Source organism: Sphaerodactylus townsendi, linkage group LG10 (assembly GCF_021028975.2).
Source record: "Sphaerodactylus townsendi isolate TG3544 linkage group LG10, MPM_Stown_v2.3, whole genome shotgun sequence".
NCBI lineage: Eukaryota > Metazoa > Chordata > Lepidosauria > Squamata > Sphaerodactylidae > Sphaerodactylus > Sphaerodactylus townsendi.
This window is the reverse complement of record NC_059434.1, coordinates 48,890,644-48,909,276: the sequence shown is the minus strand read 5'-3', so window position 1 is coordinate 48,909,276 and position 18,633 is coordinate 48,890,644. Positions and strand designations below refer to the sequence as shown.

At 42.2% G+C, this 18,633-nt stretch overlaps 1 protein-coding gene and 1 long non-coding RNA gene across 7 annotated transcripts in view; one reads left to right on the top strand and one right to left on the bottom strand.

The window, feature by feature from the left end:
• Window positions 1-18,633, bottom strand: part of ZNF827 (zinc finger protein 827) — a 123,679-nt gene that overhangs the window by 11,843 nt on the left and 93,203 nt on the right. For 2 of the 5 annotated variants that reach the window (XM_048509168.1, XM_048509173.1), the window contains exons 9-10: window positions 4,373-4,510; window positions 870-1,041 (exon numbers count right to left, since the gene is read on the bottom strand). In XM_048509168.1, coding sequence (XP_048365125.1) covers window positions 870-1,041; window positions 4,373-4,510 — 310 coding nt within the window. The remainder of the gene's footprint in view (window positions 1-869; window positions 1,042-4,372; window positions 4,511-18,633) is intronic. The other 3 variants (XM_048509169.1, XM_048509170.1, XM_048509171.1) reach the window with 3 other exon arrangements.
• On the top strand, window positions 277-17,321 carry LOC125439865. 2 transcript variants are annotated; one of them, XR_007245600.1, is made up of 3 exons: window positions 277-411; window positions 12,205-12,511; window positions 17,157-17,321. It is a non-coding gene; the product is annotated as an uncharacterized LOC125439865 (long non-coding RNA). The 2 variants fall into 2 exon arrangements; XR_007245601.1 differs by lacking the exon at window positions 17,157-17,321 and having other exon boundaries at window positions 12,205-12,773.

The following is an 18,633-nucleotide window of genomic DNA, read 5'->3' as shown; positions in this document are numbered from 1 at the left end:
GAAAACAGACTGCAGTTGGAAGTAGTTCATCCAGAGTTCAGCTGGGTTACTGGCAGGCATCACCCTTTCAAGAAGACAGGGTAGCTGGTACAGAGAGTTTGGGTTAGGGATTGTTCAAGCTACAATGCAGTTGGTCCCCTACAGAGGGTAGTTTAGAATAAGAGCTGTAACTGTGCTAGACAGTCAAGTGGTTCATGATGCAGCATTAGAACAAGGGGGAGTGGTGAAAAAAAGTATTTTTAGTGCAGTATTGATAACAGGAGTGACTAATTCCAAGCATTTGTTTCAGCTGCTTCACCAGAAAACTACTTGCATACAAATAAAGGCACAGACCTTCTTCAGACATACCAGGAGCTTACCCGCTGAATGGAATGGGAAAACAGGACACACATGCATAAATTTACAACTCTGGTATGTAGGTTTCTTGTTCATGTTTACGGAGGCTCTATGAAAATGGTAAAGAAGTGTGTTGCCCATGTTCACGCAAGATGGTGAGTGTGCGAATTGGGAGGATCATGGATGTAGTGCGTGTCCCATTATGTGTGGTTGGGTGGGCTCCTGGTATACATGATGACAAGGTCTGCAAAAGGACTAATGTTTTAGATTATTTGATATAGACCATGCCTGCAGCCAGTTAATGCTTGTGAAGGACCCTTTACCTCTGAAAGTGTGAACTTTCACAGTGCACTGAAGGATCATGTTGCCTATTTGGCTCCTGCATTACTGGAGTCAAATGTAGGTAAGCCACCAGTCAGTCTCTGTGTCAGGAGCAAACGGGACAGGGCTTGCTCTTTGTTTTGAAAACATGGACAGGCAGCAAAGGTAGCTGGAGTCTGGTCTCTGGGCTTGGCTTTCAATGGGGTCCTCACCTGTAGTAATAAGGGTGCTTCTTTCCATCACTGCCTTCGGAAGTGACAGCGCTGACAATGTCCTCAGTGTCTGTACTCACCAGCTTCACGGAATGGACAGTCAGGTGCTGGTTCAGGTTAGCACGGCACTTAGCAGCATAGGGGCACAAATGGCATTTGTATTTTCTCTCTTCTGGAAAGAAACATTAAGAACTTGAGTATCAGTTGCACACACGTTTACAGTGCAATCCTAGGCACAGTTTACTGCCGTCTACGCCCACTGATTCCAACGGATAATGACTGGATACACTTTACATAAGGCTGCAGAGTAGCTCACTCTTCTGCAAAGCGGCTCAGACAGTTTGCATGACGTTCCCCAGCATTCAGTAAGAACTGCTTAACAGATGTGCTGGGCTCTCCATAACCAAGAGCAGCACATCTGCAACAAGGGATGCACTGCGTATTTTCTGCAACATAAAAAGTTTGCTGACGTAGCACACAGAAGTCTAGGGTTCAAAAAGGACACAGTCTCTCTCTCCTTGCAGGTGTGCCTGTCTGCACGCCGTGAGTCTTTCCACAGAAGGGGAAAACAAGATAAATGCACAAGCATTGCCATGCTCTTTTTTAAAAAAAAAATGTCATTTTTAATGCAGAAAATGTATGCTTTTAATAAAAACATCTTTGGTTTCTACAAAAGCATCCCTAACAACGCTGGGCATAATCCAGTTTAAATTAAATATACCTTTGAGCCACACGGACATCAAACAGTTAAAGTACTTCCACTGAAACGTGTGGCTTAAGAGACCTTAACAGCTACCATTTAACGTTTCAAAATCTTATACATGAGCAAGTTCAAGGGAAGCATTTATACTGCATATTATATTGTTAAACCACAAATACAGAAGAAATGCTACCTTTTATTAGACTAGCTGTCTTACTATATCCCTCTGGCTTTAGAAACTTAAAACACTTTAAAAAACTATTTTCAGTTTTCAGCAAGAGATTCCACCTAACCTGATGACTCACAGTAAGAATAGCCTGACATTATGTTTAGAGGCTGGAAATGCGCAAACTCTCAAAATGTATATTTTAGCCAATATCTCTTAATTTTTCTAGAGCATTCTTGTTTGCAGTAGTTTCAGGACTGAACTAAATGAGATGATTTTTGAGTATCAGGTCTAGGATTTCCATTTTTTCTGAACTGACACAGCCTTGTCGGGGACCTACGTGGGTACCAGTGGGCTAAATGTGCAACTCCTGCCTCCAGTGGGGCAAATACTGCCACCTGGGGACATTTCAAGTCAGGAAAACAGCACGGGGGGGAGGCTGTTTCTCCCACCCTGGACATTCCACAGGTATAAATACTCCACTTGCTTTACTACCATCAGATCCTCTGAAAATGCAGAGAAACACGGCCATACAACCTGGAAAACCCACAACACCCTAGTGATTCCAGCCATGAAAGCCTTCAACAATACAGGGGGAGGCTGTTGTGACATGTGAGCTCCTAGCAGCGTGCCATGTAGCTGATGGACCTGACTCTTGTCTAATTGCACCTTTAAAATCAATCAGTTTAAACTCAAATATTATCGGTTCCACAGGTTTGTAGGTTAACTTTTAAAAATATACTATTTAAGAAAAGTACAATATGGCTAGGCTAGAAACTGCAAAAGTGACTGAAATACCATGGGGAAAAAATCATTTTAACCTATGTCTATAAAGCATTATTCTACAATAAATTCTTCAGGAGCTTTCGTTAGGCATAGAGACCCAGAGCATAATGGGATCATCTATGGTCACGTAATCACATTTGGTATTTTGCAACAGCTGCTTTGAGACAGAAAAGAATGCAAAAACTGAGAATGACTTGAATTTGCTGACCTCAGTACTAAACCTGCTCACTTCCTTTGCAGAAAAGGTATATTACTGAGTATTTAGCGTGGCATATGATCAGACCTCAGCAGAACTATGGTGTTATTTGTGTCCTTTGATTTTTCACTATATTTTGGACTGCGTTTTGGCCATCTACTGATCGCATTAATTTTAAGGCAAGTCTGCTTGAATGTCACAATGAAGGTCAGGCCAGACTGTCTGTGAATGAACCTTTAAGGAATGATGGGATAAGCAGCATTTCTGGTTATCCTTTGTTTGGGAAAAACAAATAGAGCAAAATGAAGCCTTGCTCTATCTTGTAGCCTCAAACACTACTTTAACATGGAAGTTAAACAGCCCGATTCACCACGGGTGATCTCGGAACTGCACCTAGTTGTTGCAGAGGGTGCAGGGAGGGAATGACACACAGTGAAAGTCACGCCCGGCAAGATGATGCCAGGCAAATGCATCTTACAGACAACACCAAATCCAAAAAAACCTGGCATCTACTTTAGATGCAGAATTCTTGCCCACCCCTCAAGAAATTAGCAATACTGTTCAACAGTATCTTTGCATCTATAATCCAAGTTTTGGGCTCACAGGATCACTTTATAGGTCACTGGATATTTTAGCTATTATGCCACGAATCAAATCATTTTGGGACCTAGACAGCAGTTAGCTTTCCTAGAGGGGTACTTTGAGAAGTGAGACAGGGGAATAGGTGCTGGCCAGCTCCAGCTTCGACCCCCTAAACAATTACCATTGAAGCCAGTCAGCAATCCTCAGGAGGGTATAGCAGGAGCAAACTCTCTACGAGCTGTTTATTCAGGGCCTTTCACCAAAGCAGGTCACAGGTGCATTTAACCTATGGAGTTCATCAAGAATCCCAGAGGCCTGGTTCAACACAGCTTTGGTCTGGTGCTACATAATAAGCCTGGACGAGCCTTTGACTTGCCATCTGACTTTCTTCCCTTCCCTGATGCATTTATTTTCCTTCCTTCCTGGTATCTGGCAAATTATAGTTCTAAATTGGCAAATCATGGTTAGTGCTTGCCCTCCAAAGCAGAACCACAAACAAGGATCTAATTATAAGTTGTAATTCTGATCTGTAGGCCAAGCTCAAACTAAACCCAACCAAACCCCAGTTTGCCAACTATGAGTTGATCTAAACCAGGAAGAGAAGACTGGAATCCCAGTGGATTTTGCCAAGCAGGACTGGAAAGAGCAACAGGGAGTGTGTAAGCCCCTTCTACACATGCAGAATAATGCACTTTCAATCCACTTGCAATGCACTTTGCAGCTGGATTTTACTGTGCGGAATAGCAAAATCCACTTGAAAACAATTGTGAAAGTGGATTGAAAGTGCATTATTCTGCATGTGCAGAAGGGGCCTGAGCCTTCACCAGAGGTGTAGCTCCAAGGGAGTGGGGGTGGGGGTGCGTGACGCACCGGGAGCGCACCCCTGTGGGGGCGTTCCAGGGGCGTAGGATGCACCAGTGCACCGGGCGCTTTCCCCCCTTGCTATGCCTCTGGCCTCAGCCCAGGCTCATTCCCATCACACCACAATCCACTTAAAAATGCAAATAAATACTTCTCATTGTTGTAAAAAAATGCTGAAACTGCCCAACACTACAGTTAAAAAAAAGTGTTACCTGTGTGCAGGGAGAGATGTCGGGACAACGTCTGCTGTCGGCCAAACACTTTTCCACACACATCACAGGGAAAGAGCTGGTCATTGAATTTCCAAGATGGCAACCCATTTCCAGCCTCCAGCCCTATCGTCTCTGTTTCTAGTCCCCAAAAAAAGGAGAAAATAAAATTCTAATATTAATAACTCAGAAGCATTCCTGGATCCCATGCTAGGGATGAATATGGATTCCATATGTTATTTGTCATGAGAATACAATGAGGCTGTCCCTTGGAGCCATAGATCAAACTAAATGGCAGTCTTCTCTGTTAGCGTTCCTGTATTACACAAATCACACTAATGAGAATTTCTGATTCAAACAGAACAGGAACGTCTTCAGAAATAATTTTAAGAGCAAGGCTACAAAGAACTCTATAAAATGGCAAAGTAAGCTAGGACAAATAATTGCAAATCCATCCAGAAGACTCTAAAAGCAAGATGCTATCACAGGTATTTTATTTTACACTTACCCTTCAGATATAGAGCCTCTTTTTCAGTCTTTCAAATAAATTGGAGGTTTTTTAGTCTATACACACCTGCATGCACATCTTGGTTCCATGTTAATTTTTACCCCACAGTAAGATAAGAAGAACTCTGATCAATCAGACTCAAAACTGACCTAGTCAAGCATTCTGTTTGCTGCAACAACCGGTCAGATGCCCCAGAACACCCACAAGCGGGGACACAGAGGCCGAAACATTATTACTCCCTGCCATTATTATGGCAGTCAGTTCTACAAGATAATGATGCATTATACAATTTAACACTTTCTCTCAACTACCATAAATCAGTTCTGCTGGGTATCCCTTAATTTTATGTAGGGCATGGAACAGAAAGATTTTTCTGTCCATTCTCTCCACACCTCATACCTTGATCATGCCCTCACTTCATAAAATTTTTAATAAGCTACCCCTACGTTCTTATAGGCTTATCTTGTTACAGATAACTGAGGAATACAAGAAAAGTAATATCTGCTCTTTTATTTCTAAAGTTCACATGTTTCTACTGAATTCTAGCCATTTCTACTGTCCCCTTGTTTACCTCCCTCCATATAATGTTAAGCAAAATGTTATAGCTGCCTTATAATTCTTTGAAACATCTGAAATACAGTGCTTCAGGAGGATGAAAAGTCAATTTCATAGCTATCTGCTGTTTTCTCTATCACTGGGGTGCCTGGAACTACTGATGATGTTCAAACACTTATTAAATCAGATTTAACACTATACTACTGGTGGTAAGGTACAAACCCTAGAGTGGTAGATTTACTTTCCAAGCTAGTTCACGCAGAAAACCAGTGGTTCTGCTGGTGTGAATTCAGTCGATCACAGTTATTATTACTTTGCTTTTAACACCTACAAAAGGAGTTGTTCCATGATATCAGTAGCTATAGGTCTGTGTGTGCATTCGCTTCATATCAGAAAATGTGCACAGCTGAGGGATTTAAGCCATAAAATAACAAAGGAAAGTAATACAGAATGACTAAAATTACTGATTCGTGAAACTGCTTTTCTAAAATAATCATTTATAGACGCACAGATTTATAAGCCAAGAAGGTAAACATTATGATAATCAAACCTGACATTCTGCTTAAAAACTGTTGTAAAAATTCACCTAGTAATTTCTCCATCTAGCTCTAAGTTCTGATTAAGTTAAAGCATATATTGAGGTGGGGAGGGAGGGAAAGCTGTTAACTTGACTGAATTAAGCGATGAAAGCCAATTCAGCTAATAGCATACTTAGTCTTTTGTCTTCCCTGTATTTCCTCACAACTATCTATTTTATGATGTTTACCTTTTTGTTACTTTGGTTGATTTCAGACAAGCATTATTCCTATGCTGCGGTGATTTTTGTATCAAAAGCCTCAGGAGGTCTTTATGATGGAGTTGTCTGAAGGGGTCCAAAGTGCAATGGAGTCTGCAGTTGCCTCACTTCTGGGCACTAGTCAGAAACCTGGCCTGCCCAAAATGTAGCCACCATGGACTCCACTGTTTATTAGACTTCTTCAGCTAACCTCAGAATACCAAGTGAATAAAAAGTCTCTGTGGATTGAGGTGGTTAACACTGAATTACAAAACTGTTACAATTTTGTATTTATTATTGCGCTTCTCTGAAAGTTAGTTTGAATTCTTCTTCAATAGGAAGCATTCTGTATTTTGGGAAGATTTGCCTCCAACTCCCTGAAGTAAATCTATACTTCATTGTCAGAAAACTATATAAGGTACTGAGTGCCTTGAAAAAGGGAACACAAAACTAGAAGCAAGTATTTTCCCACTAATTCCATAACTTTCCATTTTGTGACTTCCCATGGATAAATAACCCAAAAAAATCTAGATGCAGCACATATTTATGAGCAGCCTCTTCAAGAAAACTGTTCAAAATCATTTTCAAGAGAAGGTAGCAACCCCCCCCCCCCCCCCCCCCCCCGGTCTCAAAATCTGCTGGGGAAAAGTCTTGCCATTGTTGAACTGATGGCTGCAGGAGGCTTGGGAAGGGAGCCTTGTCCAGATTCTCCCCATTCCCCCGAGGGCCAGATAGATCTTGCCTTAAAGACACAGTCTCTGGTGCTACTGATACCATCTGTTGAAGCCTCCTGCACTTCTCTGGTTGAAGGTTGCTTTGCACGCACTCGGGAGCGGCTCCGCGGCGTTTCTCCAAGCTGCAGTGCTTTCTCTTTTCTTCTGCTTTCTTTCCCGGCCCTCAGTCAGCCAAGTGGCTTCCTGGGCCAGGTTCGTTGCCCTCCTCTTGGTCAGCCCTGCGGCTTCCTGAGGGGGATGGCTTTTCCCGCCTGGCACCCTTTGCTCTGGTGCCTTCAGCCACTAATTTGGCAAATGCCTCCCTTTCGGGAGAAAAGGCGCAATCCACCATTTTGCCTTGTTAAAAAAGGCAGCAAAACTAAATTACTCTACCACACACAAAATACACTCAAAGGGCCCAGGGAGAGACAGAGACAGATTAGATGACACGACATGTTAATACAGACAAGAAACAAACACAGAATCACCACACAAGCAACAAGAATTAAAGAGTCACAAAAAGTTCCATGCTCCCCTGTTGAGACAGGAAAAAATACTGAAGCAAAATGGAGTCGCTTGGTCAAGACAGGAAGTGATGAAAAAACTAGTTCCTGCCTCCCAAGGAATGGGGTGAGAACTAACCTTACCAAGATGTCCTCCGCCTCCAGGAGAATCTTTTTCAAGAGAAGATTTAAACAAAAACCCAGCACCAGGATCTTGATGAACATTGGTGTTTATCTGGGACTAAAACATGGTACTTTCTAACCTCCAGGCAGCCCACTCTGTCTATCTGGCTAAGCCAAGCTGGTGTATCTCAAGATTGCACAGGGCAGGTGTCAATGTACAAGTAATGAACCAGAATGGTGCAGCATTTACCATGTCAGATGAAGACCATGGAAACATAGTTCAAAGCCCTGCTTGCCCACAAAATGGGTCAGTCACTGTTTCTCATGCCAACTAACCTAACAGGAGTGGAGCGAAAATCAATTGACGGTGATGGGAAATGATGGATAAAATAAGGGAGTGGCAAACCGTGTACACTGTTCTCAGTTCCTTGAAAGGCAGGCAGGTTAAACACTGAGTAAATAAATTCAGCTCTATGTAACACAATCAGCAGTTTCTTCAACCCTCAGGAAGCAGAGGCTTTACAGAACCAACTAGCGATTAATCTTATTTAACTGGATCCACCACTTCTCTATTCAGTGTAAAAGAACTACCAGAAAAGTACTACTTGCTTTTCTTCCATGTATAGAAGGATAGAAAAATCTGGATAAACTGTCAGTCAAGAAGTGCAGGTGAGAATTATTGTAATTAATTGAAGCAAATCTTGAAATCCAGCTCAAACCAGTGTTAGGGACCTGTGTATCCATCACCACATACAATTTATTGTGGGATACACCTCCCAGAAAAAAAAGTTTACGTAGCACCTAGAACAACAAAAGCTTGACACTTGAAGGATGTCCTCTGGGTGCTAACATTATCTGCTATTTGTTTTACAATAATACAAATTATCCTTAATGTGTGATTATTCACGCTTCTGCTAAATTAGCCCTTCTGTAAAGTTTAAAAGTCAGAAGGAGGGGAATCAGTTGAAGTATTTATCGTACTTTTAACTTCTCTGAAATCAACTGCAAATCATTTTTTTTATCATACTAGTCTTGAGTTCAAAACAATGAACATTTGACTCTGCAGCAATAATAGATGTTTCAGCAGAGCTTTCTGAGTACCTAATCAAAACAGTGCTTCAAAGAAGGAATATGGTAATGATTATGAGAAAATGTCAAGTGTATGCTGGTTCTTAAAGCCTGGCCACTACAAAACTGAATTAATTTGGATACAAAGCAAACAAGCAGATTCAAGTAGAAGTCAATATGTCTCTTAACAATTCTCCTCAGCATCAGCAATTATTCCCCTTATATTAAAGTAGCAAACCGCAGAAACCATATTTCTTATGTAAAATTAGATTTGTTCTGGGAGAATTCCCATCAACATATTAGGAAATTATTAGACTCGGAGGCCACATTAGTTTTGATTATTACAGGGGTCGGGAAGGAAAGGTAGCATGCTATAGCCTGATCCTGCTTGGAAGCTAAGCATGGTTGGTAATTAGAAAGGAGACCACCAAGGAAGACTTTGCAGAGGAAGGCAATGGAAAACCACTACTATTCTCACTTGCCTTGAATGTTGGCTGCAACTTGACAGCACTTTACACACACATTATAGTGGCCACCTATATGGCTCCTATTGTTGTCATGTGCTTTAATGGATATTAATTATTAGACAAGGACATTCTCATCAGTTAAGCAATAGGTTACATGAAAAGTATATAATGGAAAAAGAATATGAAGCGAAAAGATGGATTATTATTATTATTATTATTATTATTATTATTATTATTATTATTATTATTATTATTATTATTATTATTATTATTATTATTATTATTATTATTTATTGGATTTAATATACCGCCCTATCCCCGAAGGGCTCAGGGCGGTGAACAATATAAATATAATATATAAAACTTGTATACAATTTAAGGATGTAAAATAGTGCAGGACAAAATACAATGGGCTCCAGAAACCTTGTTCGGAAAGCTAGATCCTAGCTTTGGAAAGGGGGGGGGGGAGAAAGCAAGACGTCTATGAAGATAAGGAATGTTCTCCCCATCTCCATTGGCACCTCCCCATTTGCAAAGTTGGATTCTGGCCTTGCAAAGGAAGGAGGAGGCCAGCAGGGTAACTGTGCAGATGGATGTCTCGTTCGAGAGTCAGGTTTTAGTGTCAGAAGTCTGGGCTGAGGGTCAGAATGCACAGAATCCACAAGTCAGAAGAAGAGTTGCAGCAGTCACGTGCTTTGTTGTGTCCAGACTGGGATATTCTGTGAACCTGCTTGATATAGACTCTTCCAGCATTTTAGACTTTATTCCTGTGAAGACTCTGCTTCACCCTGCTGCAGAAGGTGCCTTCTCTGAGCTAGCAGACACACTTCTTCATTTAACATGCAACAACTCCCTCTGTCTCTGCCTTTGCTGACATGTGGAGTCACATGAGCTAAGAGCTTGAGTCTCTGCAGCTGGAGCAGGGCTGGATGCACAGCCGGCTTCTGCAGGCAGTTCTGGCTCAGAGTTTTAACCTGGTTGTTGTGCACTCTGTAAAGCCTGCAGGGGCCCTGGCTGCTTCAAGCCCAGCCCTTGTTGGTTCCCAACCTGGTCTGGGCTTACTGGGCTCTGCACATCTCCTGAAGACTCATCACTCTTTGGCCATTTCTGCACGGAGGCGGAAATGGCTAGGTCGGCGCATTTCACGCCGACCCGATAACGCTGGGACCATCCACATGGACGGTCCTGGACACAGCCGGGCAGCTGGCGCCACGGAGCGCCGGTGCCCGGCCAAGAACAACATGTCGAAAGCCGGGCTTCCGGCGTCAGCCCGAGGCCTGGGGACACGCTAACCTCTTCGGCCCCTGCGCGCCTGCTCCAGCGAGGCGAGGGGCGAGGCGTGATCCCCAGGAAACTTCGGCGACGTCGAGCGGCACGCCTGAGACAAGGTAAAGATGCGAGGTGGGGGAGGCGTCGTGAAGCCGCTGCCGTTCGCTCGGCAGCGGCTTCACGACAGCGTTTCCCCAACAAGAGCACTTCCGAGCGCTCTGGGGAAACGCTGGCTTCGGGCTGGGCGGGCGGCGCGAGGGCGGCGTGGCTGCGATGCAGCTGCGCCCCTTGTGTGAATGGCAGCCTGGAGACGGCGTTTTTGCCTTCTCCAGGCCGCCATTAATTGCCCGTGCGGAAACGGCCTCAGGGAATGGCCCATGACAATGGAGAGAATTCTGCCCATCTGCATAGGCACCCTCCTTCCTGCAGGAGTTTTCTAGACCTTGGATCCATGCTTTGCAAAGGGGGAGAGAGCCAGAAGGCTGTCTCTCACTCTACCTACCACCATTTTTAAAATCTTCTCTTTCTGCCCTGCTACCCGAGCTCTCTTTTTGCCTTGTTACCCCAAGTCTTCTGCCCCCAACCCAAGCTCTTTCTTTCTGCCCCCTACCCCAGTTCTTTTTTTCTCTACCCATTTATCTAGCTCTGTTACTCCCTTCACCAATTCTCTCTTATCTATCTTTCTGCCACCCTATTTTAGCTCCCTCTTTCTCTTTCTGCCCCTCCTGGGCTGCCAGTTGCTCTTTGGAGCTTCACCTACGGCCTTCTGGTATGGGAAGACTCTGTTGGTAAAGCAAAGGATTGTGGGAGTTGTAGTCCAGTTGGCCCCTCTTTGCTCCAGAAGGGTGCCTTCTGGACTACAGCTCCCTCAATCCTTTGGGTTTTTTTCTGGCATATCATGAGGGACACACTATTAAATTATATATCCAAATAATGGCAACTTCTGACCCAATTAGACAATCTAATAATATTATCCAATTAAGCCTCTGTGTACCAGTTATCTGTTGGCAATCATATTGGGCAACAAAAATACTAAACTACATGCAGGATGAGTATTTAAATTTTTAAAAATTGAGATAACGGAGTAGGACAAAATGAGTAAATGCAGTGTGCTAAAACATGAACAGTTCTTGCTGCTTACTTCTAAAGCAAGCTGGAAAACAAAAATACAGTTAATTAATGTCTCCAAATTAGTATTATTGTAATTGTGTCTGTTACATCACAAGTCCAGCAAACTGATTTTCCAGGGCCAGCTTTCTCCAATCTGTACTAAGTATTATTTCTTCTGTTATGAGAAGCTAAAGAACAATAATACCAACTGACAAATTTTCTAAGGGGTGTAAATGTAGAAAGAATTCACAACCCTCTGGAATGTTCTCTACTTATGTGAAATCATGATACTTGCTCTCAAGAGAACAGTAAGAAACAGACAGCCCAAATAACTGAAATTGATGTGTTAGGCTGTTGCAGGATAATTCCCCAAGTTATGGGCATGTAGGTAGTGTCAAGTTAGCAGCACTGTAATCAGTACATGCTAGTCACCAAGTGGTTGCCACTAGTTTCAAGGAATGTGTTTTCATTGTGCTGATGAGGATGAATGGCAGAAAGCACATAACTATTGTACAGCAAGCAGCCTGAATAGTTCTTAGACTGAGCTTGTCAAGAAAGACTGGGTTGCTACGCAGAGGAAAGCAGTGGCAAACCACCTTGCTCAGCTTTTGCCTTTAAAACCCCATAGTCCCATGGTCTTCATGAATCAGCTGCGACTTGATAGCTCATAATTATTATCATACAGCAACCCAAGAGGAAAATTTAAGTCTCTTACACTTTTCCTCCTCTTTTTTCTTTCCCTAGATTCAGTTTAAAGTTCTGGTTATGACCTACAATAGCCCTGCACCCACGTACCTGCATGACCTGCCCCTCCTGCTATGCTATACCACAACAGCTTTATGCATCTGAGCAAAGACTTTGGAAGGTGCCACCCTGCAAGTGGATAAGACAGTGAATTCCTTGTTCATACCCATTCTCTGTGGTGGCTCACATCATGTGGAACTGCCTGTCTGACAAAGTCAGGAAGGCCTTATGCTTCTGTCATTTCACAGGACGTGCAAAACAGAAATGTTCAGGATATTTTTACTATGGGATTAGAACAACTCAGAAGGTCAGTTTTCTAAGGTACAGGGCTGTAGTCTATTGCAATGTTTATTGTATGTATCATCTATTTCTACCTTTGTAACTTACTTTTGGAATTATGGTATGTCACGGCTTAACAGTTTTTGTTCGCATCGCTCTCCAATTCTGTAATGCCAGTCCTACAGCATTTTTATTGGAAGTCTGTGCTATGTCATTGTGTTGCTTTTATATTTTGTAATTTGTTTTGATGCAGGCTATGAATGAAGTAAATAAATCAACCATGAACTTTGTTTCCCCTGCTCCCATCACAAATTAGCCCCTGAACTTGTCCAATTGGTAGAAACCCTGACCCAGGAGCGCACTGGCAGGTCCTCCTGAAAGAGCCCAGGCAAGGGACACCATTTGGAGGCAGAAAAAAAGGAGGGTATGGGACGGATGGCTAGCCAGGTGGGGAGCAGGTCAAGCAGCCTGGAGGCTCAGTGGTGGAGAAGAAAGTTTGGCTTGCTGCTCCAGCTGGCCAGGAGGGAAGGCTCTGCTTGAAAGGTCTGGAAAGGTGGGGGGAGTTTGGCCAGAGGCTGGGCAGGGTTGGGACTCCATTTTGTAACAGTACCCCATTCTAACAACCTTCAGGGAGATACACAACAATAGACTGTTGCTTCAACTAGTTATTTCATGAGCACAAAATTTAATGTGCAGCTTTATTAGAAAAGAGTCAATTATACTCAATGTCTTTATAAGGTTTAAGGCACTAGCCTAATAACCATGAAATACACACTTATAAGCAATCCACTAGACATGTAGGAACAGTCTTAGTAGATTTTTTCCTCCCTTGAGAACTACATTACTACTATGAGGTTTGACCTGTAGCCCATCCCAGATCAGGGTTCTGTATCTGAAAATGGACATGAAATACCAACCGTAGGCATTTCAAAAGAACCTTAGGCTGATTCCGCATGGGTCAAAAACAGCGATGTGAAAACAGTATAAACCCTTTTATACCATTTTAAACCCCTTTACACCATTTTCACACCGTTTTCACACTGCTGTTTTTGGCCCATGTGGAATCAGCCTTAGTTTCTGATATTCAGAAGTTTCAATAATAATGTGACTAACTTTCCAAGTTCTCTTCAAAGATTGGACACTTTGCTTCTAAAAGCAGGGTTGTTCATCTTCAGCTATAATGAATGAGCTTGAAAATAATGTATATTTCATTGCACTATGTAAAAGCACTCAGAAATAAAGGAAGGTTAAGCCTGACAATAGCTGAAATTTTCTAGGCACGCTGCTAAAGTGGAAATACAACTGAAACAAAGGAAATCACTTATCCAGGTATCAGGAGCTCAGTTTGAGTTATAAGATGTGACAGCAGGGTGGTAAAGAACTTTTAACAGGGAAGCAAGTTGGCTCAGCATCAAGGCAACTGACAAGCAAATGTTAAATTTGATGGCAGATCTATACCTGCATGACACCCATAACTCTACAGTATCTTTTGACAAAGTCAGGCAGAAAATGTTACGTGGTAGACATTTTCTCCATGCTTGTTCAATTTGAAAAAAATTATTTCTCTTTTTTTAAAGATGTAGGGAAAATTAATCATTGCAGAGAAAATTAAGTAATTATTTGCCTTTATCAACAGTTATAATCATAGGAACTGAAAAGCTGTCTGGTTAAGGCCATGCGGTAAATCACAGAAATTTGCTGTTGTATTCAATAGAGTCCTGAGCAACTCTGCTTTCATCTTTGCATATGTGTGTGTATAAAGTGCCATCAAGTTACTGCTGACTTATGGCAGCACCATAGGGGTCTTTGTATGCATGTGTAAAGTGCTGTCAAGTTACTGCCAACTTATTGGGACCCCAAAGGGTTTTCAAAGCAAGTGATTAAGCAGAGGTGGTTTGCCAGTGCCTTCCTCTGCCTCTGCATGCTTGCCCACTGTTCTTGTTTGGGACAGCCTCTGCCAGTCCCTTTAGTGGGGTAGCTTCCACTGCTGCAGTATCTGATAATAACATTGAACAAGTCTTTCTTTTAGGCAAGTAAAATGTATTTACAGTTTTGTTTTTTAAAATCTGCTCTGATACTCCAGCATTTATCTGAGGGTAGAGGGCATAGTTAGACATAATGGAAAAAATGCACAAGAATGATTTAATGCTTAATCCCTAAAGAGACAAATATAAGGGCCCAGCTTTATCAGGAAGACACAATTTGGTTCCTTACACAAAGATATGGCTGAGTTTATTAAATGATATGGGGAATTGTTCATCTTCAGGGGTAATCTCCTCCCAAATCACTCTTCAGGGGCAGAGAAAAACAGATCAGGGTAATGTTTCATAAGGGAAAATCAGGTTCCTGATATTGGTTTCTCAAAAGTTCTAAAGACAGATTCTAGGCCTAACATCAAGGAAAGCCATCTCATATTTCAGATCCAAATAATTTATTGTTCTAGCAGTGAAAATGACCTGGCAGAATAATCTTACGTAGAGAATGTGCCATGTTCCCATGGTGAGGACTAATCTGTAGAATAAGCAGATTTTGTCTGATATACCAACAAGACTGAATCTTTTGACAAAGTTCCTCACCAGAGACTATTGAGAAAACTCAACAATCAAGGAATAAGAGGGGAATTCCTCCTATGGATTAAAAACTGGTTGAGAAACAGGAAGCAAAGAGTGGGTGTAAATGGGAAGTTCTCACAATGGAGAGATGTAGGGAGTGGTGTCCCCCAAGGATCCGTTTTGGGACCAGTGCTCTTTAACCTATTCATAAATGACCTGGAAGTAGGGGGGGGTAGCGTGGTGGCCAAGTTTGCAGATGATACCAAATTATGTAGGGTGGTGAGAACCACAAAGGATTGCGAAGAGCTCCAAGCGGACCTTGATAAATTAGGTGAGTGGGCTCAGAAATGGCAAATGCAGTTCAATGTAGCAAAATGCAAAGTGATGCACATAGTGGCAAAAAATCCTAAAACTTCTCACATACATCAGCTACAAGGGTCCAGTGCTATCAGTCACAGACCAGGAAAGGGATTTGGGCGTCTTAGTTGATAGTTCCATGGGAATGTCAACTCAATGCATGGCAGCTGTGAAAAAGGCAAACTCTATGCTGGGAATAATTAGGAAAAGGGAATTCCGAGAATAAAACTGCAAAAGATTGTCATGCCCTTATATATAAAGCAGTGAGTGCTTGCCGAATGCACTTGGAGTACTGTGTCCAGTTCTTGGTCAGCGCGCATCTCAAAAAGGATATTGAGGAGATAGAAAAAGTGCAGGAGAAGGGCAACAAGGATGATTGAGAGACTGGAGCACCTTCCCTATGAGGAGAGGGGCTGCAGAAGCGCTTGGGGGGGGCCTCTTTTAGTTTGGAGAGGGAGACGTCTGAGGGGGGGGACCCTTATGGATTGAGAGTCTATAAAATTATGCATGTGGTAGAAAATGTTGACAGAGAGAAATTTTTCTCTCTTTCTCACAATACTAGAACCAGGGGGGCATCCATTGAAAATGCTGGGGAGAAGAATTAGGACTAATAAAAGGAAACACTTCTTCACGCAACGTGTGATTGGTGTTTGGAATATGCTGCCACAGGAGGTGGTGATGACCACTAACCTGGATAGCTTTAAGAGGGGCTTGGACAGATTTATGGAGGAGAAGTCAATTTATGGCTACCAATCTTGATCCTCTTTGATCTGAGATTGCAAATGCCTTAACAGACCAGGTGCTCGGGAGCAACAGCTGCAGAAGGCCATTGCTTTCACCTCCTGCATGTGAGCTCCCAAAGGCACCTGGTGGGCCACTGCGAGTAGCAGAGAGCTGGACTAGATGGACTCTGGTCTGATCCAGCTGGCTTGTTCTTATGTTCTTAATCACAGGAGAACAGCTGTATCAATGGAAGACTAACTTTGTTCCTGTTCCTTTTGGCATTATATGATGGCGTGCACACAGCTATAACACTAACATTTCTTTTTTCCTTCAGCAAGATACCTAAGAACTCAGCAGAAATTACCAATATGCTTGAGTTGCAGTATCCGGGTGAGAAACTGATAGTCATCCTTCTGACTTTCAAATCTCCAGATTCATTTCAGGCAGCCGTTAACAATTCAATCTTACTACATGGATTTCCTATCTATTAGCAGGCTGTTGTGCTGGTACTGCTGACCTTTGTTTTTCAAAGTAATTCTCTTAATATTTTATTTTTTTCTCTCTTTCGGTTTAAAACTCCTAACTCTGGCTCTTCAATCTATTTAATACTTTTACATTCTTTGTGGTCTCAAGGTGGTTGTGTTTTGTGTGTGGGGGTTTGTTTGTCTGCCGGCAAAGATTTCCTCAGTTCCCTCAGAACACAAGAGATCTAGTATTTTTTCGAAAGAGTTATGGATTGTATTACTAATAGGTAACTATTATATTAAACTGGGAGGCTAGGCCAAGAAACGGAAATTAAAGAATTCATACACATTATTGTTGATATGTAATAAGTATATTGTAATATCCCTCAGTACTTTAGTTATCATGGAAGCAACTCTGTCATAGAATTTGGGAATAGACAATGTATTGAAAGCAGCTGAAACCACGGAGATCTGAATAACAATCAATGGATTTCTAGCATAACGTGATCTTTACAAACTATCACGATATCATTTTTTAAAAACTGCTTTAACAGATAATTTATGAATACTATTTCAGACACTGTCCTTTTGCAGTATCCCTAGAACAAACCGTAGACTCTGAGAAAAAGAATAAATGGACACAAATCCGATATAAACACTCAGCCATTCAGCCATCAATGGGAGAACACTGAAACCAACTAAGAAACTCTGCTGTGAACCTGAAAAACCATACTTCTTCAACCAAGTAACTTCAAAGGGAAACTCCAGCATGAAACTGCTGAATCAGAATTCCTCCAGAAGGTTGACAGTATCTCATTACACCTCAATAAAGGCAATGGTTTACTATGACTCAAGTGTTAAATTAACTTAGTCTTGGAAGATTATGCAATCACCTGTTACTTCTGCTCTGAACCGTCAGTGTTCTTGGCTCAATTGTATAGCTCTAAGAACTACATAAAATGAGTTTTTGGATCATTTCTTTAGCTTTTGATCACACAGTTTTCATTTTTTCCCAGTTCTGTGCCAATTTATATATCTGCTAATGGAGGACACAGTTAATGCATCTGATAAAGTGAGTTTTAGTTCACAAAAGCTTTTGTCAAAGGTTTGTCTTCAAGGTGTCCTAGTCTACTTTTTGTTTCTGTTGCACAGGCTAACACTGCTACTACCTCTCTGGTATCTGAAAATCATGGTATCAGCATCCAGCCTTTATTTGATCAACATTTATTTGATCAACATGTGGAACTTGGACTCTACCTGTACCAAGACTCTGGGTTTTACATAACTCGATTGAATTACCTCCAAATTTAAATGGTCACATTTAAATCTTCAAACAAGGTCTGAGGGACAGATTTTATTGCATATCTCCATACCTCTGAAGCCTTAACAAAAATTATAGACTCATTTGGAAAAAAAACAGAAGAGCTTACAACTAGTGAGACAGACTATACAGTTGAGATAAGAATCCAAAGAGAAAGGAAACCTAGGCAAGAACTACTGACAGGTGCAGACATATAAGTAGTGGTTCCCAATCTTTCTGAAATGGAATCCATTTCTGTTCTCACGACAATTTCTGGGACTCCCCCACAATTCATAAAATACAGGAATCTCTGCTCAGCACCAATAAACAATTTTATAGTTTATTTTTTATGGTAACTGTTTATAAATGTTTGCATTACTGAGAAACAGTGGGCCACTCCCCACTCACCATAAGCCACGGGATCACCTCTTTTAAAGACACGAGGAGGATGGACGTTCCCCATGTCACCAGCACCCACTGCGCAGCTGCCCTTAATTTGCCGCTCTCCCACCTCCTTGTCGCTTGGCAAATTAGGTCCTCTGCAAAGAGCAACATTTTCAAAAACCCCGCAGGTGCTGCAGGGGGGTGGGGAACCTCGGCTGTTTACGCGCGGCTGATTCGCTCTGACGCGCAGCTTCCAGCCAATCAGGAAACAGGAACCGCCATTTTGTTTAGGGAGGGTATTCCCGTCAGAAAGTGCTTGGAAATTGAGACGTGTGCACAACAAGACGTGCCAACATTGCTCTTTTTTTGC